This window comes from Notolepis coatsorum (assembly GCF_963971535.1).
Source record: "Notolepis coatsorum genome assembly, chromosome: 16".
Classification (NCBI taxonomy): Eukaryota; Metazoa; Chordata; class Actinopteri; order Aulopiformes; family Paralepididae; genus Notolepis; species Notolepis coatsorum.
In genome coordinates, this window is record NC_140180.1 from 72,436,777 (window position 1) to 72,464,231 (window position 27,455).

Genomic DNA, 27,455 nt, shown 5'->3' on the forward strand with positions numbered 1-27,455 from the left:
ACAATGAAATCATATTGACTGCATACACTTAAGGTTCTATAGATGACATTCAGCCACTAGATGTCACACTAGAGCACCAGTGTGTCAGACCAAAACAATGGTGCGCTTACACAGAATTACATAGGATATGCTAGTTATCGTAATTATTCATTATTGTATGCTGTACCATCGAACTAAGTTCAGATCAAACTGTCAAACTAGGCATTGCAGATCAAATATGAATCGAGATCTTGCAAATGTATAGGCCTACCCCATTTCTAAATAGTAAAATGTTGTCAGAAACATATTTTAGGTTCAATTTTAGGTTGAAAAAGAGTTGAATGAATGAAAACTTTATTTAACAGATTGCAGAATGGGGTACAATACAGTACGGCTCAATACACACAATTGTTAAGGGGATGCAGACCTGAGAAAGACGTTTGTCTTGTTTACATCAGGGTCCCCCATTTTCAATTCATATAGACATTTATGACATACACAACATACATGACACTTAGGCATAGGGACATATAGGTATTTAGTACTGATACATTTGTGACATAAACGGTATTCAAATATACAGTACTGTTACCCCTAGATCCTGACAGAGTATATACATATGATGGGGAGGGGACTGTACATTAGGAGGGGGTGGGTGGGTGGGAGAGAAATATACATACGGTGGGGAGGAGACTGTCTATTAGGAGGTGGTGGCAGGAGTTGACAAGCGAGCAAGCAAGCCGCCATTTTCTTTTTGAAAATGGGAGCAGAAAAACAGGGATCTCTCAACTAGCAGCACGCTTATCCAATCCAGTGCATTCCACGTGGGGAAACAGGAAGTAGGGAGGGGATACATGCAAATAACAATATTCCTTTTTTATGATTTGTCTACATGAACATTTAATCTATAGCATCTTTAAACAGCCGTGACTTAGAAGTAATTTCTCCTATAATAATACATTATCAGATATAATATAGCTGAACTTCATTGTCAGTGTAGTTGATTTTCCAAGACATGTTATTGCTACTGTTTTAAGTTGACTAGATATTTAGTTGTAATGCTTTGATTTCCCAAAAGAAATCCCTATTCACTGTACTGTAAGTATAGAAAACAACTCACTAACTTTACTAACATTTTACTTTTACTAACACCGTCTCCATAATTATTTAGACTATGTGTTGTTTTTTCCAACATCTACATAATTTCAATTAACACAAAAATGCAGTGTCTTGGATGATGTCATATGAGGACAAACTCAAATGTATTAATCCATGCAAAACAGATTTGAACAGAACTAATTAATTTGTGCAAAACTGTGTTTGGATATGTGAGAGACTGGAGAGGAAAAGGGGCACACACTCTCACATAGGCTATATATTCCAAAACCAATTCCATTTGGTTTGCAAGATATATGAAAGAGCACAATGAGAAACAATTGATGATGTGATGTGAAAATATATTCTATTAATTGTGCATAATCGTAGGATCAGAAAGCTCTTAAACTGAATATTTGGCTACCCATGCAAGCGTTTCATTATGTGCCTGCATGTGCATAATGCATATCATTTCAAAAAGCTTGGAATCAGAATTCCATTGCATATACTTTTCCTGAACAACCTCCTTTCCCCATGTAGTCTATACCCAGCATTGGCTGACAGAAGGAGCACGTTCAGTGCTAGACGAAGACTCCCAAGATGTAGCACTGAACGGCACAGGAAGTCCTTCATTCCGACAGCCATCAGACTTTACAATGCATCACTGTTCCTCACTGCATCACTGAGCACAGAGTGACCATCTTCCTGGGCCCTCATTCATCAACGTGGCGTAGAATATGTTCTATTTCCACACGTAAGCACAGAATTTAGAATCAGTGCATGCACGAAAAAAACGGGATTCATCACACGTGCGTACACAGGTTCTACGCACACCTGTCTTGATAAATATGACTTTGATCCTACGTTTGAGCTTGTGCACTGTTTTAAGTATTTGCATACCAGAACCGCCCCGATTAACCATATACGGTAATGGAATACCCCCATGAAATGTGGAAAAATGGACTAAGCCGAGGGAAGCGTGTTATGAGAACGGTGATGTCGGATATGATATCTATTAACCATTGCTGCCTGGGCAGCGCAAACACTAATAAAGACCGTGCTGGAATATGACTGCCTTTTCCCGTGTTGTTTGATTAATACCCAGGGATTAAAGTTCTCCTCAATTTTATTCCAAATCGCGATGGATTTTCCGTCAATTTTCTACCTGCTGCATATGATTTCTAGAGGCATACTACAATCTATTTTGATGTCAGTATTGGGTAGCCTATATAAACAATAATACGAGAGCATATACAAGAACAATGAATCTCACTGCATGTATGATGTAGCCTGCCTTTCAATACATGAACTTGAATTCCATCATGTTTGTGTGCGGGACTCACAAGGCTGTTGTCACAATGGGTGGTACCGGTACAGTAATAACAGTCCACACAATATCACGATGGACCATGCCATAGCCTATGTTCTATTAGGACATGATCTGTGACGACAAATGTTCTAGAATGTTTGATTAAGATATCATACTCTGACAGCATGCCTATGATCAACAAAAACGCGAACTTGAATCCCAGCTATAGTCTGTCCACTATCTGGTGTCATTGCAATGCGTTTTTTATTCTTTCTTATACAGTAAAAAGGGGGAAGAACACTATATCGTGGGTGTTCATATGACTTGTATTCTGCTTACAGCTTCGAAATTCCACTTGTTTCGTTTAACGTAAAGCCTTTTAAATATAATCAAAACGTTCCTGTGTTTCTGCGGTCTGTGCGCAAAATAATAACGAGTTGAGCTACGCGGAGCGCAGTCAGTCAGTACACCCCGTATATTCCGATAACGCTATATAAACCATGCTGCATTCATTCTGAGAGAAAGATCTATTATTCCAAATGCTATTTATAGGGTTTTGACCATAATTACACTACTGTTGCTATTTTACAATGAACTATAATGAATTACGGTTCATACAGAACATGCCAGTGTTGAAACTAATGCACAGAAGCTCATTTCCTTGTTGTAATAATATATTCTACCACTGGGCGTCAGCTAAGTGTGCTCCGAGCTGTGCGTACACATAAGCACGAAGTGAAGTTCAAGTTGAAATTGATGAATCCCACTCTTTGCTTAGAAATGGTCGTACGCACAGGTTAAGCACATATCTGTGCGTAAGACACGTTGATGAACGTAGAATATGTTCTATTTCCACACGTAAGCACGGAATGTAGAACTAGTGTACGCACAGGGAAGTCGGGATTCATCACACGTGCGTACGCAGGCTCTACGCACACCTGTCATGATGAATCCCACCTTGGCTCTGCGCCGCGGCTCGTGCACGCTTTCACGTATTTGCATACCAGAAACGCCCCGATTAACCATATACGGTAATGGAATACACCCATGAAATGTGGAAAAATTTACTAAGCCGAGGGAAGCGTGTCATGAGACAGGCTGACAGACGTGTACACTTACGGTGATGTCGGATATGATATCTATTAACCATTGCTGCCTGGGCAGCGCAAACACTAATAAATACCACGCTGGAATATGACTGCCTTTTCCCGTGTTGTTTGATTAATACCCAGGGATTAAAGTTCTCCTCAATTTTATTCCAAATCGCGATGGATCTCCCGTCAATTTTCTACCTGCTGCATATGATTTCTAGAGGCATACTACAATCTATTTTGATGTCAGTATTGGGTAGCAATGAATCTCACTGCATGTATGATGTAGCCTGCCTTTCAATACATGAACTTGAATTCCATCATGTTTGTGTGCGGGACTCACAAGGCTGTTGTCACAATGGGTGGTACCGGTACAGACAGTAATAATAACAGTCCACACAATATCACGATCCATGCCATAGCCTATGTTCTATTAGGACATGATCTGTGACGACAAATGTTCTGATATCATACTCTGACAGCATGCCTATGATCAACAAAAACGCGAACTTGAATCCCATCATATACATAGTCTGTCCACTATCTGGTGTCATTGCAATGCGTTTTCTATTCTTTCTTATACAGTAAAAAGGGGGAAGAACACTATATTCATATGACTTGTATTCTGCTTACAGCTTCGAAATTCCACTTGTTTCGTTTAACGTAAAGCCTTTTAAATATAATCAAAACGTTCCCGTGTTTCTGCGGTCTGCGCAAAATAATAACGAGTTGAGCTTTATGATTTATGATGAATTGAAAATGGGGGACCCTGATGTAAACAAGACGAAAGTTGGTCTGCATCCCCAATTAACAATTGTATGTACTGAGCTGTACTGTACTGTACCCATTCTGCAATCTGTTAATAAACTTTTCAATCAATCAATCAATCAAGCTACGCGGAGCGCAGTCAGTCAGTAGCCTACACCCTGTATATTCCGATAACGCTATATAAACCATGCTGCATTCATTCTGAGAGAAAGATCTATTATTCCAAATGCTATTTATAGGGTTTTGACCATAATTACACTACTGTTGCTATTTTACAATGAACTATAATGAACTACGGTTCGTACAGAACATGCCAGTGTTATTATGCACAGAAGCTAATTTCCTTGTTGTAATAATATATTCTACCACTGGGCGCCAGGTACGCCTGGTCTGACCTGTGCGTAGATGTAAGCACGGAGTCAAGTTCAAATCGAAATTGATGAATCCCACTCTTTGCTTAGAAATGATTGTACGCACAGGGTAAGCACAGATCTGTGCGTAGGACACGTTGATGAACATGTTCTATTTCCACACGTAAGCACGGAATGTAGAACTAGTGTACGCACAGGGAAGTCAGGATTCATCACACGTGCGTACGCAGGCTCTACGCACACCTGTCATGATGAATCCCACCTTGGCTCTGCGCCGCGGCTCGTGCACGCTTTCACGTATTTGCATACCAAAACCGCCCCTGATTAACCATATACGGTAATGGAATACACCCATGAAATGTGGAAAAATGGACTAAGCCGAGGGAAGCGTGTCATGAGACAGGCTGACAGACGTATACACTTACGGTGATGTCGGATATGATATCTATTAACCATTGCTGCCTGGGCAGCGCAAACACTAATAAATACCGCGCTGGAATATGACTGCCTTTTCCCGTGTTGTTTGATTAATACCCAGGGATTAAAGTTATCCTCAATTTTATTCCAAATCGCGATGGATCTCCCGTCAATTTTCTACCTGCTGCATATGATTTCTAGAGGCATACTACAATCTATTTTGATGTCAGTATTGGGTAGCCTATACAATAATACGAGAGCATATACAAGAACAATGAATCTCACTGCATGTATGATGTAGCCTGCCTTTCAATACATGAACTTGAATCCCATCATATACATAGTCTGTCCACTATCTGGTGTCATTGCAATGCGTTTTCTATTCTTTCTTATACAGTAAAAAGGGGGAAGAACACTATATTCATATGACTTGTATTCTGCTTACAGCTTCGAAATTCCACTTGTTTCGTTTAACGTAAAGCCTTTTAAATATAATCAAAACGTTCCCGTGTTTCTGCGGTCTGCGCAAAATAATAACGAGTTGAGCTTTATGATTTATGATGAATTGAAAATGGGGGACCCTGATGTAAACAAGACGAAAGTTGGTCTGCATCCCCAATTAACAATTGTATGTACTGAGCTGTACTGTACTGTACCCATTCTGCAATCTGTTAATAAACTTTTCAATCAATCAATCAATCAAGCTACGCGGAGCGCAGTCAGTCAGTAGCCTACACCCTGCGGTCTGTGCGCAAAATAATAACGAGTTGAGCTTTATGATTTATGATGAATTGAAAATGGGGGACCCTGATGTAAACAAGACGAAAGTCTTTCTCTGGTCTGCATCCCCAATTAACAATTGTATGTACTGAGCTGTACTGTACTGTACCCATTCTGCAATCTGTTAATAAACTTTTCAATCAATCAATCAATCAATCAAGCTACGCGGAGCGCAGTCAGTCAGTAGCCTACACCCAGTATATTCCGATAACGCTATATAAACCATGCTGCATTCATTCTGAGAGAAAGATCTATTATTCCAAATGCTATTTATAGGGTTTTGACCATAATTACACTACTGTTGCTATTTTACAATGAACTATAATGAACTACGGTTCGTACAGAACATGCCAGTGTTATTATGCACAGAAGCTCATTTCCTTGTTGTAATAATATATTCTACCACTGGGCGTCAGGTACGCCTGGTCTGACCTGTGCGTAGATGTAAGCACGGAGTCAAGTTCAAATCGAAATTGATGAATCCCACTCTTTGCTTAGAAATGATCGTACGCACAGGGTAAGCACAGATCTGTGCGTAGAACACGTTGATGAATGAGGGCCCTGGACTTTAGACTTTTACTTTTAAAACAACATTGTTCAATATTACACTTACTGTACACTTACTGTAGATTTCTATTTGACTGTATATTTTATATTATAATGTATATACATATAAATGTATATCCCAGACCGTATTTTATTCTTAGGCTTATTTTATTCTAAGGCTTATTTTTATTCTTATTCGTGACTTGTTTTGTCTACCTAAATGTTTACTGTTTACTGTGAGCGATTTAATTTCCCTCAGGATGAATAAGGTATTTATATTCTATTCTATCTAGTCCAGATAGATAAGGTAGATATTGTTAATGTTATAACAGTGTAATGCAGCAGTACCACATTGTTGTCCATGGGAACCACACTGCATTCATCGGCCACATCTTCCACCTCTCTCTGGTACGAGTCAGTGGTGTCATCTAGGAGGAGGAACACAGTTCATATCAATGTATCCACATTGCCCGGCAGCATGGCTACATGGGTATAGGGCAATAAAGTTGTCAGACAGTGGTGTTGTTGTTCAGCAGGGAGCACTCTGTCCTCTGGACCTGACAGTAACAATGTCCCTGTCACGGTGATGCAGTTGCGAGTGCCGTCCTTCGAATGGGACAGTCCCGACTGAATTTGGTCGTTAAAGAACCCAGGGTGCCTATCACATCACAAAGAGTAGGGGATTGCCCCCGACGTTCCTGGAAAGGTCTCAATCCCTCCCCCTTAACCCTTTCAGCACCAGCCATTTAAGTCCCCTGAACCCAAGAGGCATGTGTATCTGATTTACATGAATGGTTTGATAATCAAAGATAATGAAACAAAGGTGAAAGTAAATGATTTCAATGAATAGCTTGATAACGTTTGACATTGATTAACCTGAGACATAGGAACAGACAGACAAATGTAATGAATACATATGTAATTACTATGATGTATATATGTAAATGTAAATATGATGTTTTGATACCGAATTGTTAATTGAGAGTTATTGATGACAATAAATCTCTCAGAGGAGTTTCTGGAGTAAACTGAGCAGCACGTGTCTTCACTCCTCTTGATCATATTCTATGCTTTCAGGGAGTGAATGGAGACCGGCTGCGAACATGATTTGTTCCGGTACCCAGTAGGGATGGGCGTGAGTAATCGATTACTTGTAGCTATGAGGGGGAAAAAAAGAAAAAAAATCTAAATGATAAATTTGTATGAAAAAAAAAATATATATATATACCGTATATTTTTTTTTACATATCTTTTCACATGTATGTGTAAGATTATAACTGTTTGTTGGTTTCCTAAAACATAATACGTGAATAAACAAAAATAAGTAATAAAAAAAAAAAAAAAAAAAAAAAAAAAAACATGTCTAATATATATATATATATATATATATATATATATATATTTTTGAAGTTAAAAAATATTTGTTTTCGAGTAATACACGATCAATCGAGTATAGCATGCGATCAATCGATCTGGATGTTTCATTAAAATGCCCATCCCTAGTACCCAGTAGCCCATTGGGACCGGTAACACATAGTTTAACACACAACTTGATTATTACTAACTATTAATTATGTCCCCAACGGAAGACTTTGTTACCATCTGCAATACAAATATATATACATCATCCGTTTTATCTGATAAGATAACATTTTCAGTCTGTTCACCTCATTCCAATCATTTTTATTTCAGTAACATTAGCAGTTTGTCAAGCCACATTTTTTTTTATATATATATTTATAAATCTTTGTATAAATATCGATACTTCATATGTGTACTGCGTGTACGTAGCTGCCGCCTCACCTTCAGACAGTATGAGAGATCCCCCGTCGTTGGAGTCGTCTCCGAGCTCCGGCGTCCGGACGCCCTCCAGGTCGGGGCTGAGAGCCACCGGGGACTCGTTTCCCGGGGAAGAGGCTGCGAACACGGCCGGGCCTCCCTTGGGGGGCGGGATTTCAATGCCCATCAGACGGTACTTCCTCCGTCGGTTACTGATCCAGGTCTGACAATCAGAAAAGGGGAACAGATGTAGATGAACCGCAGGTAACAAAAGGAGTGACTGAGTTGCGCCGGCGGAGAAGAGATACAGAATCCTTCCTATGTTCAGTCGTTTGGAGAGATTCCCCTCTCGTCTCATCTGCCTAAAGCAACGGTTCTCAAACTACGGGTCGCAACCCAAAGTGGGGTCGTGGGTAGGTGACAGTGTATGGTGATAGTGGTTTTTGCGCATTGGTAAATTATATATTTTTGACTAAATATGCCTAGTTTTATAAATGTGTATTGATAACATAGTGCTGTAATTAAATGTTCTAATAAATATGCATGATCAAGTTCAACAACATGTGCTTTTATTTTGATATTCCTTAATTCCATGTTGAAATTACGCAATACATTAAGCGTGGGGTCGCCAAAAAAAATCCTAAATAAAATGGGGTCATGCATTAAAAGTTTGAGAACCCCTGGCCTAAAGCATCGCCTTTTCTGGCTTCCCTTTGGACCAAATATGTCACCTTGAAACATTCAAAACTAAAGGTTGTACTCAACGGCCCCTGTATCTACCATGAACAGTTTATTTAGACAGATACTTTATGAATCCCTGGGGCGTTGTCAGCAGCTCTTATTCAGGCTGAATATATATATATAACATAATATAATGACAGCTGAAACCCGCCCAATTTCCGCCATCAACTAAAAACACACCTTCAATCAATATCCGATATTAAAAAACACTAACATTCTTACTGTCTTTTACTATACTTTACCACTAACTACTATGCACTGTTACAAAATAATTGTTATTTTCTCTAGTAAATTTTAAGTGAATCTTAAGTTGTAAAATATCACAAGATGGCAGCCAGCCCTGAACTACTGTGATGGGAGAGTTGCTGCAGTAGATAATTAGCAGCAAATTGATTCAGGTGTGAATGCCATCTTGGGGTGGAATAGGCAGAGGAAAGATATCCTTTGTGGAAGGACTAGTTATTCAGTGGGAGAATAATGCCCATGTACAGTATGAATTAGAAAAAGAGGGTTCAGTGAAAGAATCACGTCAGAGACACTATTGGTATGTATATCTTGTCATTTTTGTTAATTGTTCATTTAAATGACTAATTTATACCTGGAAAAAGCTGGTTTGTTTTGGTGATTTTGTGGGAATTATTTTATTTCTTAAATGTTTGATATATTGTTTGACTGACTAATTAGGTAGTACCAAATGGCAAGCGATTTTGTTTATTTGGGCTGAATTTATTTCAGAATGATTAAATAAAAATATTTGGTAAATGAATTTGGTTAAATAAAATTCAAACTAAATAGATTTAGTCTGTTTCAATTAAAATAGGTTTAATTTATTTGGAAGGAAAAACCTAATCATGTTTAATGAAAAAGACTAAACTTGAAGAAAATATATTTTTAGCATGCAATTAATAAATGTACAACTTATTTTAAATCCCAATTTCAATTATTGTATTAGTATTTTGATTTTAAACTTGGTTTTATTTCATTTTTGAAAAACATTGAGATTCCAGGGATCCCTCCGAGTACCACCAGCAGGGGGCCCAAGTACCACCAGTGGTACGCGTACCACAGGTTGAGAACCACAGCTCTAGTCCATTCCACAGGGTAAGAGGAGATACACATTATTTTCAGGTTTGTTTATCACAGGTTTTTTTTTGTATTTTCTTTTTTTATTATTTTTTAAACAAACATGACAACACACAATAAGATATACAAGCATTAGTCGACAGTCACAGGTTTTTTTAAGTTCAATGGTCCTCTGAGGTTGTATCCCTCCTCTTTATCCAGAAAGTGCTTCTTACATTTACCGGTAATTGATTATTTCTTGCTTTGTACATAACTTGCAGAGTTTTAAAGTTTACCATATCAATGAACTTCAAAATGTGTGATTGTAGAAACGGTGTGTGTGGTTGTTTTGTATGTGTTACCCCATACCTCTGTGCAGTAATGCAAGATCATTGCACAGTACAGAGTGTTGTCACTTCCTGTTTGTCTTGTATATACTAGGGTCACTTACCCTTCATGCTTCATGCAAGCCATTCTGAAGAAGGTGTGTTCACACCGAAACGTCATGATTACAGGCTGCCAATAAATTTGGAAAAACCTGGAGTGCGTGCCTGGACATTGTTTCCCTATTTTTACAGTACAGAGTGTGCAATGAGTTGGGATTGAGTACATGTCTCACCTTACTAATGATCGAGATGCTCTTTGCCATCTTAGCCCTCACATATTCTATATGGGGTTTCCAGCAGAGTTTATTCATTAGCAATGCATTATACTATTTGTGGTACTTTTACCTTTTGCTGAGCAGAAAGAAAAAAGAAAAAAAATAACGGAATCAAACCAAGAAATGTTTATTGCGGTTTTTACAAAACTGAAAATGAGTGACATAAATGAATTAGTTTTTACCTTGACTATCTCAGAGTCTACATTGAGCTGGTTGGCTGCTGCGGTGATCTTCTCCCTGCACACCGAGCCCAGGCTGGTCATGCCCCGGTCCCAGTAGCGCTTCAGCTGGAGCAGATCCCCGTCACTGAACTGGGTCCGGTCCTGCAGCTGAACACGCAAACCCCACCCTTGTGTTAGTGTTTTATTTTTATTTTTTTGTGCTTAAACACATTTCAAAACTCACACACAAGATGCTAAATCCTACACCTCTCTTGCAAAAGCACACTTTGCCCTCAAAGCAGTGTTAACTCTTCACTAAATGGTCTTTTCTTTTCAAATTACAAACGCATACATCATATGAGTAGACATTCTAAGCACTCATTGAACACTGGGTGCAAAATGGAAAACACTATAGTATGAATGGAAAACACTATATGAATGCTTTATCAGTAGAATTATGCCTTTGCATGTTCAGTGTTACACTTTCACCTATTGGATGTTTCATGTTTTGTTTGACTGTAATACTTTATTATTTACCCAAAATGGGATGAAATTAAAGACATAACAGAAAATAGGCAATAAACTAAACAAAACAACTTGTCTGCATCCTGCCTTCGCTCCCTGTCCTCTTTCTCCAGCTCCTCCTCCCTGTCCTCTTCCTCCACATCCTGCTCCTCCTCCCCGTCCTCTTCCTCCACATCCTGCTCCTCCTCCCTGTCCTCTTCCTCCACATCCTGCTCCTCCTCCCTGTCCTCTTCCTCCACATCCTGCTCCTCCTCCCTGTCCTCTTCCTCCACATCCTGCTCCTCCTCCCTGTCCTCTTCCTCCACATCCTGCTCCTCCTCCCTGTCCTCTTCCTCCACATCCTGCTCCTCCTCCCTGTCCTCTTCCTCCACATCCTGCTCCTCCTCCCTGTCCTCTTCCTCCACACCCTGCTCCTCCTCCCCGTCCTCTTCCTCCCCATCCTGCTCCTCCTCCCTGTCCTCTTCCTCCTGCTCTTCCTCATCTTACTCCTCCTCCTTGTCCTCTTCCTACTCTTCCTCTCACTCCTCTGCCTTGCTGCTCACCTCTCTCTTCAATGTTGCCACCATTTTTCTCAAAACAAACCAGGAGCTCATCTGTGACCCTTCTATAGCACATTTCTGATTGCAAATTGCACAACAGCCTTCGGAGTTTAGAAATGTGATTGGCAGTGTGTTCTGTGTGAACCGCAAGAGAGGGAATTCAAAAAGAGTGTGCAAGATATAGAGAATTGTGTCTAGTGTTGTGAAAATGTGTGGTTTGGAATGGGAATCGGAGTCTGAAGCAGAAAATGTGTTTAGCAGAATTGGTTTAGCAGTTGGTAAATGAGTTTCAGGTTGTGCATGTTATGTCTGTTCCAAATGTGTTTAGGCAATCCTCGACTTGAGGAGTTAATAGTTGATAAATACACTCAGGAACTCTGTATTGTGTGCTGCTGCTGTGGTCTGTCCACGTCAAGGTTCCAAGTGCTGTGTTCAGAGATGCTCTTCTGGACAGTACTGTTGTAGCGCATGGATATTTGAGTTACTGTTGCTTTCCTGTCAGCTTGAACTAGGCTGAACTAGGTTAGTCGGTTATAGAAATAAAACCCATTTAGTTCATTTTTGCATATCAGCGCCCACATTCAAATAAAAAACATGAATTTGTAAAATACTAAGCTAGTTATCAAGCATGCAAGTCAGACAACATTATAAACTGAACGTGTCTGCGCGGACAGCAGATATTTTTAGATTTCACTTACAGAGTAGTTTTAACTTCACATGAAGGAGAGGAAGAATGCTCTAGAGACGACATGCCATGTTAAACAACGATGGCGGAGGATTTGGCAATATTTTGGATTAATCCCCACAGCAGTACAAGTTCGACTGGAGAGGAACTCAGGACGAGCCACACTATGTTTGCGCAGTATGTGATCAATGCACTACATTGACTTGTCCATCAATGAACAGATGGGGCGACAGTGGCTCGGGAGGTAGAGCAGTCATCTGGTAATCCGGAGGTTCCCGGTTCGATTCCTGCTCCTCCCGGGCAGCGTGTCGAAATGTCCTTGAGCAAGACACTTAACCCCAAATTGCTCCCGATGAGCAGATTGGCACCTTGCATGGTTGCCTCTGTCGTCGGTGTGTGAATGTGTGAGTGAATGGGTCAAATGTGAGGAACATGTTTGGATAAAAGCGCTATATAAATGCAACCATTTACCATTTAGATCAAAAGAAAAGTGATGGAAGGTATTACTGTTCACTTAGTTTATTTTTAGTAGTTTATTTTTAAATTAGAACCGAACGTCAACTCTGTCAAACATTTATACTAATAATAGCGGTCAGGTGGCGTAGCGGAGATTGCGCTCGTCACCAATGCAAGAGGCTGCGGTCTCGACTCCCGGAGTCAGCATTGCTTGGGGCTTGGGCTGATCGCTATACTAACTCGTTTGGCTGGGTTAGGGGGAGGGCAAGTCATGGGTGGGAAACTGGCGTTGTGAACAGCAACGCCTACAGGTCAGGTCTGGGTGCCTGCTCAGCGGAGGCAGGAATTGATGAAGGCAGCGTGACCTCCCACGCGTTACACTGACTTCACCAATGAGAGTCCTCGCTGCCAGGTGACAAAAGAGTCACTGGCTGTCGCCGCACGTGTCGGAGGAAGCGTGTGGATGGCTTCATGGTTCCCTTGTACCGACCGGTAGGAGAACATGCACACAACAACCAGGTAGGGGAGGGGGGGAATTGGCACAACGACTAAATTGGGACGGGGAGAAAAACAGAGAAATCGGAGAAAGAGAGGATAAAAAAATAAACATTTATACTAATAATTGAAAATGGATAAAAAACGGATGTAGACGGACAGACACAACGGATCAATGTAGCCGTGTAACATCAAAGATATTTAAAGATATTAATATCTACAGACATTGAGCGTCATTTTGTAAAATGTCCGGTGTCGCCGGTAACATCGGTCTTGTCATGAGTTTGTTATTCATGGGAAATTCCACATCGCCATGGCAACCCTAGCTTGACCCAGTCTGGCCGCTCCCCTCTGATCTCGCATTAACGAGGCATCTTCAGCCTCAGAACTGCAGCTCACTGGTCACTCGTTTTTCGCACCGTTCTCTGTAAACTCTAGACGCTGTTGCGTGTGAAAATCAGCAGTTTCGGTAGATATTCAAACCACCCCGTCTGACAACAACAATCACTGAATGGTCAAAGTCACTTCGATCACATTTCCTCCCTCATTCTGATGTTTGGTCTGAACAACATCTGGACGTCTTGACCACATCTGCATGCTTTTATGCACCGAGTTGCTGCCACATGATTGGCCGATTTAGATATTTGCATTAACGAGCAGGTGTACCTATAATAAAGTGGCAACGGAGTGTAGTTCGCTTATTAATTGATTCAATTGCAAAGGGGGTTCTTTAAAAGGAAGGCAACGCCACAAAACAGCATACTATCTCATTTAGTAGAACCTTATGTAAACATATACTGCATGTGTCAGTACTGAACGAGCTGGTGATGATGCCTAGCTCTGTAGTGGGAGTCAAACTAGAGGTGGTGGCAGAGATTGAATCTGTGTGTTGTGTGAATTAACAAATATTTTCTTGAAATATTTTTCTTATTTTTGTAAGACCATTTTGGTGTCTCTCTCCTGATTGGATGAAGTGGGAAGGGGATACCAGAAAATGTATTTTAACAAACAAAAATAACACTTTAAAAGCACCTTTAAATGTGTGCATCTTTAACTCATTCACGGCCAGCCGTTTTATCCATCCTTGTACTCAATGGGCCACGCTTTAAAAGATAGGGATTTTCACTGTGCGTTGCGGTGTTTGCAGGGCTATATCTATATTATAGGTCACTGATTTTTGAGAGTCGGGACAAAACATGTCCTACATAGAAAAGTCTAATTTATATAAAAAATAAAGAAATTAATAATGATTGACATACTCACAAAGTTCAATCTAAAGGTATTGTGTATACTGATGTTATGTTTTAGCACATATTTGTTTTTTGGGGGATATTTGTTTAAATGTATAATCTGTGGTTAGAAGCGCCCATGTTAATTTCCTTGTCCTCAGCAAGGGTCACATTATTGACCAGCCCAAAAAACCTTGAAAAACCTCTCCACTTGTGAAAACATACATATCAAATCAAGGATAAGGGTTATAAATGTATAAAACAATGCATGCCATGAAACTCAAATAATATTTTCCATAGAAATCTGCCTATCAAAGTTGTGTCCTCAGTTTGTCAACTCCGTCAGACTTTTTCATAAACCTAATTAAATCAGGCAATAGCATGGCCAGCTCTATCCCTGAGGACCCCTTTTTCCTTTCCCTGCCTGTGGTGAATGCAACACTACCACACATGGTCTGGTAAATTTGATACGTTTTGATATTTTAGACAAACAATGTCAATATTCCTATGGTCACAGCTGGAACATGTCAACACCATCTCTCCGTTATTACTTTTAAAAAACAATAGTGGATTGAATTCAAGTGTTTCAGTGAGATTATTAAGACAGCTAGCAACTGCCAAAAAACTAGCTAGCTGCAGTGCACAATACAGGCTTGGAGGGAAAATGTGTGCCTTTTTGTCAACTCTGTCAGACATCAACTCCGTCAGATTTTGTGTCTGACGGAGTTGACGTGTAAGCTGACGGAGTTGACAAATCCATCAATAACCTCATAATATGCTATTATTATACTATTTTTGAACATGGTAAAGGATTTAAATGTTATTTCAGAGTTGTATCTGCACAGAAGTGTGCATATAATAGCATGCATTACAATACACTTCTGACTTTTAGAGCATGGGCAGGCTGTGGTCTGCTTATTGAATAATTGTCTTACTTTCCAAGCACATGTGTTAATACATAAATATAAATATATCACTTGTCTACGTGGTTGATTGATTGATGTAAAATTTCATAACCCAGTAGGGATACAAGACAGAAGAAAACAGTTATTCTTGTTCTTATACTGTTTACTTAGATCATCAGAGCAAAGGTGAACAGTGGTAAACTGTGGATATTTCATCTTAATATCTTTATAATAATTCTTAATATAGGACTGGTCCATGTGTGTCTACTGTAGATTGCTACATCATCCTTTATCTGACTCTTTCCATCCATAGTGTACTGTAATACATTATGGTATGGAATGATCAACAGGATAATATTTTGCTAGTCAGTTGTCTCAATCTTATCAGTTGTCACAAGTGTAGAGTTCAAGAAAAATCAGGATCAGATAAAAATCAGATCAGGATATTCTAGATAACAATGCCACACAGTGCAGGGAGTCTCTCAGACAGGAAAAGCAACGAAGTAAAATGCGAAAAAGGCATTCAAGAGAAATAAAAACTATGAAAGAGAATATTACAAATGTAACAAAGCAACGAAACAACCTGATAAAAACAATGCACAGAAAAAAGGCTACAAATACATCACCACTGGACTCTCCAGGCACAGAAACAAAGAAGATGCTATCAGGAAATCCAAAAGACCCTTCTATTCCACAACATCCCCAGAAGAGAGCTGAAGACAAACAAACTCCTGGCCCACGGCGCCAAAAACCAGCACTGAGTGTGTCATCAGGCACGATTCTTAAAAAGTATCATCTTCTTCAACAAATGAAAGAGTTTGGGTTAACCTAGAAAAGGAGCAGCCTCAGAAAAAGCCAACATTAATACAGGGTATAACACAGACTGTTCAGGATTTCTTCCTGAACTCTACATGTGTGACAACGGATAAGACTGACACAATCACCAGGAACAAGATCAAGCAGCACATAATGATCCTGCTAGACTCCATGCTCAACCTCCACACTGAATTCCAGATTAAGAACCCCACTGTAAAGCTGAGCTATTCTTCATTCTGTGCTCTGAGGCCCTTCTATGTCACAGCACCAAAAGCATCTGATCGGAAGACATGTCTGTGTCAAATACATGAAAATGCATGCTTAATGCTCGAGGTCCTTAAAATGTCTGGTGTTGTGAAGTCAAACAAACTGGATGACAGTTTTCAATTAGTTTGTTGCTCTCCAGCAAGTGAGGCCTGCCTTCTTCGCGCCTGCTCACAATGTCTAAACAAAGGTACAGTTACAACCCAAGAGCAAGACTAAATCGATGTTCAATGGAAGCAGTGGGAGAGCGTTCAAGAAGACACATGCAATGGAATCAACATGAACACTAAGCTCGTCGAACACCGAGGCAGCCTTTCATTGCTCATCAAACTCTATGAGCAAAAACTCAGAAAGGAAGCAAACAAGAACAAGAAGAACTTTTTTCTTCTGTCTGGTATCCCACCTACACTGGGGTTTGAAAGGACAACGTGGAACTTCTTCCCCACTTCTCATGGTAAGGGCGCACCAGACGGCATTGGCGGAACAGTAAAAAGAACAGCTGACAACCTGGTCCTGAGAGGAAATTATGTGACGGATGGACACATATTCTTCAAAAAGGTCTCAAACAGTCTGAATGGTGTTCAGCTGTATCATATTGTGGAAGAAGACATGCAAAGATACGACACACTTCTCATGAATCCTCTCAAACCGGTTCCCTCAACAAGACAAATACACCAGATCATCGCACATAAGGACAGGATCCACAACAGACAACTATCCTGCTTTTGCAGCGAGATGTTGGATTGCCAGTGCTTCTGCCCAGCTACCTCCTATTACCATGGCAACCCAGGAGAACAGCAGAGTGATACACGGAGGGCAAGGAAGAAGAGACCTCTGGCCATGTTGTGGGAGGAGATGGAAAATGAGATGGAAGAGGGTATGTAGATGGAAGATGTAATGGAGGAGTTGGACGAAGAACCTTTGAAAGGTCCTGAGGGTACGGTGACAGTAACGACTGTTAGCAGCCTTAGTAATGGAGACTGGTTAGCAGTAGTATATGATGACCACTGGTGGCTAGCCAAGACCATCGATGTGGATAATGAGCAACAAGATGTGAAAGTGGAATTTCTGCATCCCCATGGTCCAACAGAAATGTGGTTCAGCCCAAATGTGGCAAGAAGGATGTCTGTTTCTGCCCAGTTCAAGACATCATAGTGAAACTAATCAGAAATGCAGAAGGAAAGGAAGAGGAGAAGTGGGTGAGAAAGTGGAGATCAGGAAGTGGTGTAGAGGAGGTAGATGAAGACAGGGATGAGAAGAAGGGGTCCTGTTCTCCATTACTGTTTTTGTTGTTGGAAACGGTGCATTTTGTAATAGTTGGAAACAGTGTATGTAAAGTTTGTTGTTTATTACAATTGAGTTAACAAAATGTTCAGTATAAGACAAGGAGTTATTAGTTCTTATTATTGTCACTTCCATCTGTTTAAAAAATTGAGCAGAGATGCAAATCCAATTTTGTCAACTCCGTCAGTTTCTCGTCAACACCGTCAGATCATTGTCAACACTGTCAGATATTTATTTTTGTTAATCTTGGGGAAAATACAAATTCCTTCTTCAGTTTATGTTGTTTAAGTAATAAAGGAGCATTAGATCTTCATCCTCGTGTCTTATTTACTTAATGATTTTTTTTTATCATATCAAAATTAAAAACAAAGTTTGAAAATGCTAATATTTCTAACTCTGGGTTTTCAGAATAGTGTGAAATTACACCTGAGGTTTATATATTATATTTTATTGCATACCAGAGTAACTAAACACTATTACAACATACTTCAGAACTATAGATTCTTGTTGGACTGGAATAATTAGAATTATATACTTTTTTGTGTGTCTGACGGAGTTAACACAAATCAAGTTTCAAAGGGAAACATGTGAATTTGTTGAAAATGTGTTTCTATGTAGAGCCCGCACCTTTACATGCTTAAATAGCTCAGACCTTTCTCTACATGAATATATAACTCTAATTAATATAGTGTGCATTCTCAAAATATAATATTTAAAAAGTGTTTTGTCCCGACTCAAGAATCAGTGAGCTATGGAGACAATACTATGGCTCATTTAACAGTAACTATCCCTCGTCCAACATGTAAAAAAGAATAAATTTTTTCATGTATACGTTTGCGTGAATATTGCATAGTTTCAGAGTGATCCTGGCTAATTCCTGGTAACTGCGTTATGGAGCGATATGTGACTTTGCTAAAGGCGTTCGCGTTGCTCGCCTGGACACGTTACTATTTCCAAATCAAAGGTATATAATAGGTATTATGTTTCATCATGAATGCATGAAAGGGGGGGTGTCGTTTTTTGATGCTTTGATCGCCAGCAACGGCATTTGTTTTGAATACTACATACGTTGATCGGCTGGATCGATATGAAATCATTGTAGGATCAAGGTGGAATTGATGTCAGATAGTCCTTACCTTTTGATCGGGGTTATTCCAAAAAGAATATTCCAATTGTCCGATCGCGATTTCCAGTATTGATGTCGATCGGGTCCCTGACATGAAGTGGCACAAGATATGCCTCAAGTGTGCTGAACGCACTTCAAAGTGCTCGGATGAAGCGATTTACTTGGCTTGGTCTAAATTCTCCGCCCGGACAACATTAGATGTGACACACAGTGTGAAATAATAAGGTTTCAAAGGGTGGGCGATACTGCCACCTAGCAGGATTCGAGCCAGTATTGCACTCTTGGGGTCTCAGAATGAGTTCCAATGGTAACACCGAGGTCCGTGAGCCTGTCATGAATAAAAAAATCGCATAAAAGAAAAAACGGCCAAAACCCGACTATACTCGGGTATGGTGCTCAACCGCTGGCGAGATAACCCGACTTTACTCTGGTATGGCGCTGAATGAGTTAAGAGTCTTTGGCATCATCACAGGTATTGTAAAAGGTTTAGCCACGAGATACGTGGTAACGTCAACGTTGTATTGAAGTATTGTGCAACCGTAACACGCACCCTGGTCCCTAATTAGACCGTTTCATGTGAAGAGACCAGTCTGGGGAGCCTGCTTTGATCTAACATCCAACACCTGGGACTCAGGAAAGAGGGTTGATTAAAGCCCTCCCTTGCGAGCAAATGCCAACCCGTTTGTTCCTTCAACCGTGTCACCCGACACACACACCTGCCGAGTGGACAGGAAACCCAACTGCTACTGTTCCAACTTAAAGGTGCTATAGGTAACATTTGGCCCCTAGAGGTCGCACTAGAGCACCAGCACTTAATTTATCCAATCAGGTGCATTCCACATGGGAAGAGGTAGGGAGGGGATACATGTAAACAACATACATTTTGGACCCGCACAATATTATTATTATTTTTTATTATTATTCAGCACCTTTCTAAAAGCTCTGTGGATGTCTGTATATATATTATATATATATATTTTTTTACTCTACATACAAATGTCATCTATTGCACCTACTACTTACAAAACAAGTCATTAACCTGCTCTAATACTTGGAGCAACCCAAAACATGTACTTTTTACTGATGTATTTTGCGGGTAGGATTTGCTAAGATCCGTACTTACTGTTCTCTTCCTGGAGTTGCTGAGGAGCCAGGGAGCAGCAGACGCACTGAACGAAGTCTACATGCGACACAGAAACAAACCAAACAAAAGGTCCGGTCAAATATCTTTGAATTCACTTTGCAAGGGCCACGTGGAGCGACCGTGGAGCCGTCCCTACCTGTGAGCTGGAGTCCCCCGTTGGCGAGGTCTGTGCCGTGAGAAAGTAGCTGCCACGGAGAGGTGTGTTGCTGTGGTGCGGTGCAGGCCTGGAGCCGGCGGCGGGGGGCGTGTGGTGGCCTCCTCTCACCCCAGACAACTCCACCCTAGGGGGACTGAGGCTAGCTGAGGTCTGCCCCCTGTGGTGGATGTGGGTCTGCGAAGCCATGTTTGCCAGTTCCTCCTCCCTTTGCCACTCGTCTTCCTCATCTCCTGTTTCCATGGCAATGGAGAAGTAGCCACTGGAGTCCTGGGGACGGGGCACTGGCTTTTGACTTTCCTGGCCTCTCTTAGTAGAGGCGAGTCCTAGTCTTAGTCCCTCCCCCTGTGCTCTGTCGGACAGGGTGAAGACCTGCTGGATGCGGGGAGTGTAGGCGGAGGAAGGAGCAGGATTTTGGATGGGTAACGAGACTGGCGGCCTGGGCGGGGCGGGCGGGTGAGGCTGAGGGTTGGGGTGAGGCTGAGGGTTGGAGTGGGGCCGGGGTTGGGGCTGTAGCTGGCATTGGGCGGAGGAGGGCCAGGGCCGAGTCTGCACCATACCGTACTGTCTAGCCCAGGTATGAGGCAGCCCCCCCGCCCCCAAGCTTCTTCCTATAGCCGGCTCCGCCAAGGAGAAGCCTCCCTTCCTGGCTACGGACGAGACCGAGGGGCCCGGGGGAAAGGTGAGGGACGGGGGCTTGCGTGGCAACGAGGCCAGCTTGGACTGGAGGGGAGAGGAGGTGGAGCTGTTCCTGCTGTGTAACGACTGGCTGAGGAGGGAGGCGTGAGCTTGTGCAGATAGCTCTGGGTCCAATGCAAGGGGAGGGGCCGCGGGTCTGGGTCTGGGCCGAGGGGCGGAGTTTAAAGAGTAGATCCCCGTCAGGATGACGTCATTGTTGTTGTTGTTATTGTTCCCGCTGCTGAGAGGAGAGGAGGAGGAAGGGGAGGAAGAGGAAGATGAGGAAGAAGGGAAGGAGGTGGATGGAGGGAGGAGGTGTGGACGGCTCTGAATGTTCCGAGCTGCAGCCATGTCGGCAGTCAGCATGGCCCCCGTTACCAGGGCGCCTCCCACCAGGCTATGATTGGACAGAGCCCCTCCTGCCAGTGTATGATTGGACATAAGTCCCCCTGCTAGTCCATGATTGGATAAGGAATGAGACATGTCTCCGTTCTGGTCCACCCTGGAGGCCAGCTTACGCCTTTTGTTGCCGACCCATGTCTGTGGGGAGAAGAACAATTGGCTCAGTAACATCTCCACAGAACTATCAGCTCTACACTAACAGCTGAGGGCTTCAGCCAGGGACCCATTCAGGGAAGTGGATATACTGTAATAACTCTTTGCACAAACTCAACCTTGTCAGGAAGTCAGCACAGCAGTCTATCTCTCTCTCTGTCCTGTGGCTACACAATCACATTCCAATACCACTCAAAACATAACCACAGAAGGATGAAACTCAAATCACAAGAAAAGATTCCTCTCTTTCCCTGTACACACACACACACAGTTTGTGGTCATACCCGGACCACGCTGAAGTCCAGCTTGGTCTCTTGAGCACACTGCAGGATAAGCTGAAAGCAGGCCTTGCTTTGGTTGGTCATCCCGTTGTCGTAGTAACGCTCCAGGATCCTCTGCTGCTCAGCCGTGAACACCGACCGCAGGTTCATCTGACAAGCAAACACGCTATTTTATATATATACATGTACTGTATAAAACTACTGTTCAGGCTTCGCTGACAGAGGGATTGCATATGATGTGGGTACATCTACCAAAATCACCATTACATTAAACTTTAATATGACAACCATGTTTTGTGGAACTATCAACTTCCCTAACTCTTGTGCAATCTCTCCATGTATGCCTGAAGGGGATGTGTTTTCAGACTCTTTCCTCTCCTACGGTCAGTGCCTACTAGCATTGGGTACCGAATTCTGTACTTTTCATAATAGACCTGGACCAGCGTGGACCGTCAATGACATTTTTGAGAGTAAAGTACCGGTAAAAGGTACCGTCGAGTACCGGTATGATATTGGTTCAAATGTGAACGGTACCCAACCCTAGTGCCTGCTACCGTGTCCACGTTACACTCACGTTCTGCAGGCCGCGCCTCTCGGCCCAGGCGTCCATTCTGCTGCTGGAGGGGAAGGGGGCAGCCATGCAGGTCCGGTCCATCTTACGATAGCTCGATCCGGACGGTGGTCATCCTATCTCAGGGAGCGTGACGCGTCAGCATCGTGGGCCGAGGAGGAACTCAGAGGGAAGTCATGGTGTAGCGCCTACAAGTCTCAATCTACAAGACAAGAGGGGGGTCAGGGTTTCCACCAGGACGGTCGTTAGTGGAGGGGGTGAGCAGCAGCAGTACAATGTGTGCCCACAGCTGATCGGGTGGCGTTAAGCTTATAACTCAAGTCAAGTGTTCCTTTATTAATCCCCTTGGGGAAATTCAGGTAGGTAATAATAATATAGAACATAGAAAAAAGAGAAGTAATAATGGCGATAGTGATAATAGTAGTGAATCAAATCAAATGTATTTGCATAGCCCAAAATCACAAGGAATTGTCCCCATGGGCTTTACAGGTCAAGAAGAGACATCACAATAGATCCAGAACAAAAACCACCATAAAATCCACATTTGCAACACCCCCAGACTTTCCCCAATGAAGACGAGGAACCACTCCCTTGAATGGCAGGATTCAGACAGTAGTAACAGTTATGATAGTATACATGGTCCATAATGTGTTTATTATTAAGACTCGGATAGTCCTAACAGTTCTCAAGTTCACCCGCCGATAGCTCTCCAGCAATTGGCAGCAGTCCGTGCCCACAGTCGTGGAGCCTGATGGCTACTGGCACGAAGGACTGGCAGAGGCGGTTTGTGGTCTGTCGTGGGGGGATAAGTCTATGGCTGAATGTCCTCATCCTCATCTTGGCTAGTGCCTCAGAAGGGGTGGGAGGGGGTTTCCAGTATAACATCCAGCACCTCTAGTTTGACTCCCACTACAAAGCTAGCCTTCCTCACCAAGCTTGTTCAGTTTGCTAGTGCCCCCCCCCCCCCATACTACGGTGAAGAAGAGAACGCTGGCTACCAATAACTGTAGCATGACGTGACATCCGTCAATGACGCCTAGTGGTGCGTACCATTTTAGCCAGAGTAATTTGGCTGAGCAGCACCAAAGGTCTGTGGTTTTATTGAATACAAATTTTGCCTATTACTTTGTCCAATCTTAGCGGAGGGGAAGTAGAACTCAACAGGGGGGCATCTCCATTAAAACTCTTCGGGGGAAACCCTACGCACCATTAATGAGCCGCTTTTACCGTCTAATTCACAGCATCCAATGGGAGAGAAATTAAATCATGAATCGTTATTTTATCAAATCGTTCACAACTAGGCATGCTGACGAGAAGACAAAGGCAAGAACTATATTTTCACAGAAGCCAGATGTGAAAATGTAACCACCACTAACAAACTGAACACGCTGGTGAGGAAGGCTAGCTCCATACTGGGAGTTGAACTGAACAATCTGGTGAGGAAGGCTAGCTCCATAGTGGGAGAACTGGACAAACCACAAGTTGTTTTGGAGAGGATCCTTTGTGCCAGTAGCCATAAAATTCTCCAGGCTCCACAACCACAGCCAACGCCTGGAGAATTTGAGAATTGTTAAGACTATTAACTACGGAAACCCCCACACAGATTCTGGCGCATTGCTATTATCATTATCGACAGAGTAAACATTTGTCTCACCCTCCCCTTTATTTGAATTCCTTTTCATACATATTTATCTTGTGCTTTACCTTCTGATATTTGTCTTATCTATATTCTATTGCCACTTCTATTACCCTGCCTGTACCTCCCCTCCCTTGTGCTGCTATGACACCTGCATTTCACCAAGGGGATTAATAAAGGAACGTCTTATCTTATCATGCCATCATTTATAGTTAATATATCATATGATTCACAATCTGCATATAGTATCCCTATTGGTTGACGACGGTATCACTAAATGTATATACTGAATTACTTACACAATATATTGCATAGGCACAGGGAGAATAAAATGTAACTAATTGTGAAGCTGTACATTTCTTAACATGCAAGGCGATTCTAAATAATAAAATAAAAAAGCCCTTGGACGCAGGGGGTATTTCACCCATAATATTTTTAACTCTATTCAGACTCAAACATGTTTTCACAAAGGTCTACAGTACAACGAAAATAAGTTGGCATCCAACCAGAGTGCAAATGTAACAGTAAAGTGCAATAGTAATATACAATGTAGAGGTGATTAACATCAATATAACATATATAATTAGATATTTTAAAATGATTATATGCAGGTATGTACGGTCGGTAAGTATAAATATGTATATGCAGTATACTGTACACAGCATCATTGTACATGAACAGAGTTGTATGGGTAGACAACAATAGACTAGTTTGAGGTATGCAGCGCCAGCAAGCAAACAACAGAGCACGAGAAAAACAGTGAGCACGTTTATTTAAATGACAACATAGTTATTCATCTTAATAATAAGTTATGACTATGTAACAGTGGAGCTAATTCGCTTCCTTCGACGAGCCTTTTGATGATGCAGACTATGGGAAGGAGTTCTGCGACCAATAAGCATCAACCGGGGCTCGTCGTTTTGGCAACGCTCACTGCGCATGGCTTCGGTGAGAAATGGAAACATTGCAAACGAACGGGCAAATCGGTCCACAACGAAAATAAAAATGTGGCGATATCAAGCCACAACAAAGGAGAGCGGATTCTGATGAAATAGACAATTCCACACGGGAAAACAAGATGACAGAACTTTCCGACTGTGAGGCAGGCAGACCGTAAACAGACCGGGGGGCAGCAGGCAGCCGCTGCATCACAACAATGAGCAGCAGACAGACAGACCGCTGGGAGACTAGCGGCCCTACTGGGGCCAACACACCCAGCATGCACTGCGCTCCGAGTCAAACCGAACTCTCGTCAGAGTGCTTATAACGCATGCGCATTACGATCATATACACCCTAATGTTAGCAGGGCCGCTAGCATGCTGGTGAAACAGACCCACTTGATAGTCGCTAACGTTAAAACTCGGTTAAACTGTCGAATGGAACAGTAAGTGGTAACGTTGGCGACTAGTATAGTATGTATCTTGGCTTTGCTAGATAGAGTCAAATTGGTCGGTTTCACTAGCATGGTAGCTCTAGTAGTAACGTTACAATCACAAAGGTGGATTGACGGGCGCTCGGTCTTTCTCGGACTGCAAGGCATTGTGGGTCCGTCCCCCACAGTAGGGCGTCTAGTCTCTCTCTCTCTTCCCCAGACGGACCCACCGCTCGCAGGCCCAGGCGGCCATGGTTCAGCCAGCTAGGCTAGTGTTAGCATTAGCTTTCCCCCAATGGATAGCCACAGCTAAACTTTTCCTTCAAATCTCTGATTTCCAGACCCCACCGCGGCCACCCTCACTGACCCCCGGCGAACAGTGGACGGAAAATAACGTCGAAATCTCGGCGATCCGAAAAGTGAAATCACTTTCATACGTACCCCGTTTGGATGTCAAAATCAAACGAGCGTTCGAATTCAAGCAGATTTCTTCACCGGTCCCCCCTTTGCTTTGCTTAGACAATGAAATCAGAACGTCCGATCATCAATTCTAATCATGATTGTGACGTGTTTGCAGACAGGAGCCAATGGGAGCCCGAGATCACAGCGGTGACATTTTAGCAGCAGCCGACTGTAAACTGAGCGCCGCTAGGTCCCGCCCCTCATTGACTTTGTTGAGAACAGATGAGGTCACAGCTCAGAAAGTCTCCTCAACTCTTGCATGTGAACAATCGAGTACATGTTACACATAGCTTACTTTATAGTGATTTACTTTTGACAGGTCCGACTCCTGATAGGTCTACCGTGACCTGTGTTTGTATGTAAACAGAAACTTTTCATACAAATATTTTTTTTGTGAATACATTTTTGTTTGTTTTATAAGAAGAGGTAATTGGGACATCATGCAGTCATCTTTACATATCACATAATATAATGTACACCACAATCATAATTTGTGATTGGAATGAATATAATACAAAAAAATACATACATTGATGATTGACAAAGACAACAAGTATGAGACCATACAGATGTGGCACCATGCATGGAAATGTTATACTCTTGTAAATCCTCTAATATTTCCCCCAATATTACCACTTCAGAATGTTTCGATCCCTCCCACAGCATCCTGTTCCTCCCCAAGGTTAGCCTGCTGTCAACCCCTCACAATTACATCATTATTCATTACTTGACAATGATACAAAATAGAACAAGTTTAAATTAAATAAATAAGTAGAACATTTTCCGTATGAAGTTATAATATCATGATTGATTGCCATGTTAAGTGGAGACATTTAAAAGCATTGTGGGGGAGCAGATCAATTGAATTTGGGGTTGCTTTGGAGAGGACGGTTGTTACGTCCTTCTGGAATGTCCTGACAGGAGGACACTCCCAGATCATGAGGAGATATGTCCCTGAATGTTTTAATAAACAAAGAGTGCAGTTTGGAGAGGTCTTGTCTACTCTAAACCTATATGTGAATTTAAAGTGAATCATGATGATTCAGATCGCTGGATGCTACAACTAAGTTTCTCCAAACCTTATTGTCCAATTAATAGGTTTGACCACACTTGAGAGATCTAAAGACTTTAGGCTATTACTATTTAAGGTTAATAGTAATTTATCTAATAATGAATTCTAGATAACAGAAACATGTCCTTTTGGGAGTAAAAGTAACTATGACAAAAGTCATCAGTAGATTATTTGGGAGTTGAACATTCCATGGGACCCAAACTTCCGGGTAGGTTGCAAGCAAACTACATAACAGAAGGAAGGGTCATCATGTCAGAATACTAGCATTCTATGCTCTGCTTGGTGCCAGTTTTATTGAAGGCTATTCAAATAATTTTTTTTAATATAATGCATAATATACATCAACCTATAGTACAACAATGCTGTTTAAATGACAGATCAAAAACGAGGAGATGGCTGATCCCATTCAACTCAATGTTGGCCAAACTGAAAGTTTCCACACTTG

General features: G+C 41.8%; 1 protein-coding gene across 2 annotated transcripts in view; it reads right to left on the bottom strand.

Moving 5' to 3' along the window:
• The window catches only part of hdx (highly divergent homeobox), a 28,731-nt gene extending 2,643 nt beyond the window's left edge, over window positions 1-26,088 (bottom strand). The window contains exons 1-8 of one of the 2 annotated variants that reach the window (XM_084331876.1): window positions 25,918-26,087; window positions 22,471-22,669; window positions 21,900-22,046; window positions 20,365-21,600; window positions 20,208-20,264; window positions 10,782-10,928; window positions 8,160-8,358; window positions 6,705-6,784 (exon numbers count right to left, since the gene is read on the bottom strand). In XM_084331876.1, coding sequence (XP_084188002.1) covers window positions 6,705-6,784; window positions 8,160-8,358; window positions 10,782-10,928; window positions 20,208-20,264; window positions 20,365-21,600; window positions 21,900-22,046; window positions 22,471-22,551 — 1,947 coding nt within the window. In that variant the 5' untranslated portion in view covers window positions 22,552-22,669; window positions 25,918-26,087. Of the gene's footprint in view, window positions 1-6,704; window positions 6,785-8,159; window positions 8,359-10,781; window positions 10,929-20,207; window positions 20,265-20,364; window positions 21,601-21,899; window positions 22,047-22,470; window positions 22,670-25,917 lie in introns of both variants that reach the window. The other variant, XM_084331877.1, reaches the window with a different exon arrangement.
• Between the last annotated feature and the right edge of the window lie 1,367 nt (window positions 26,089-27,455).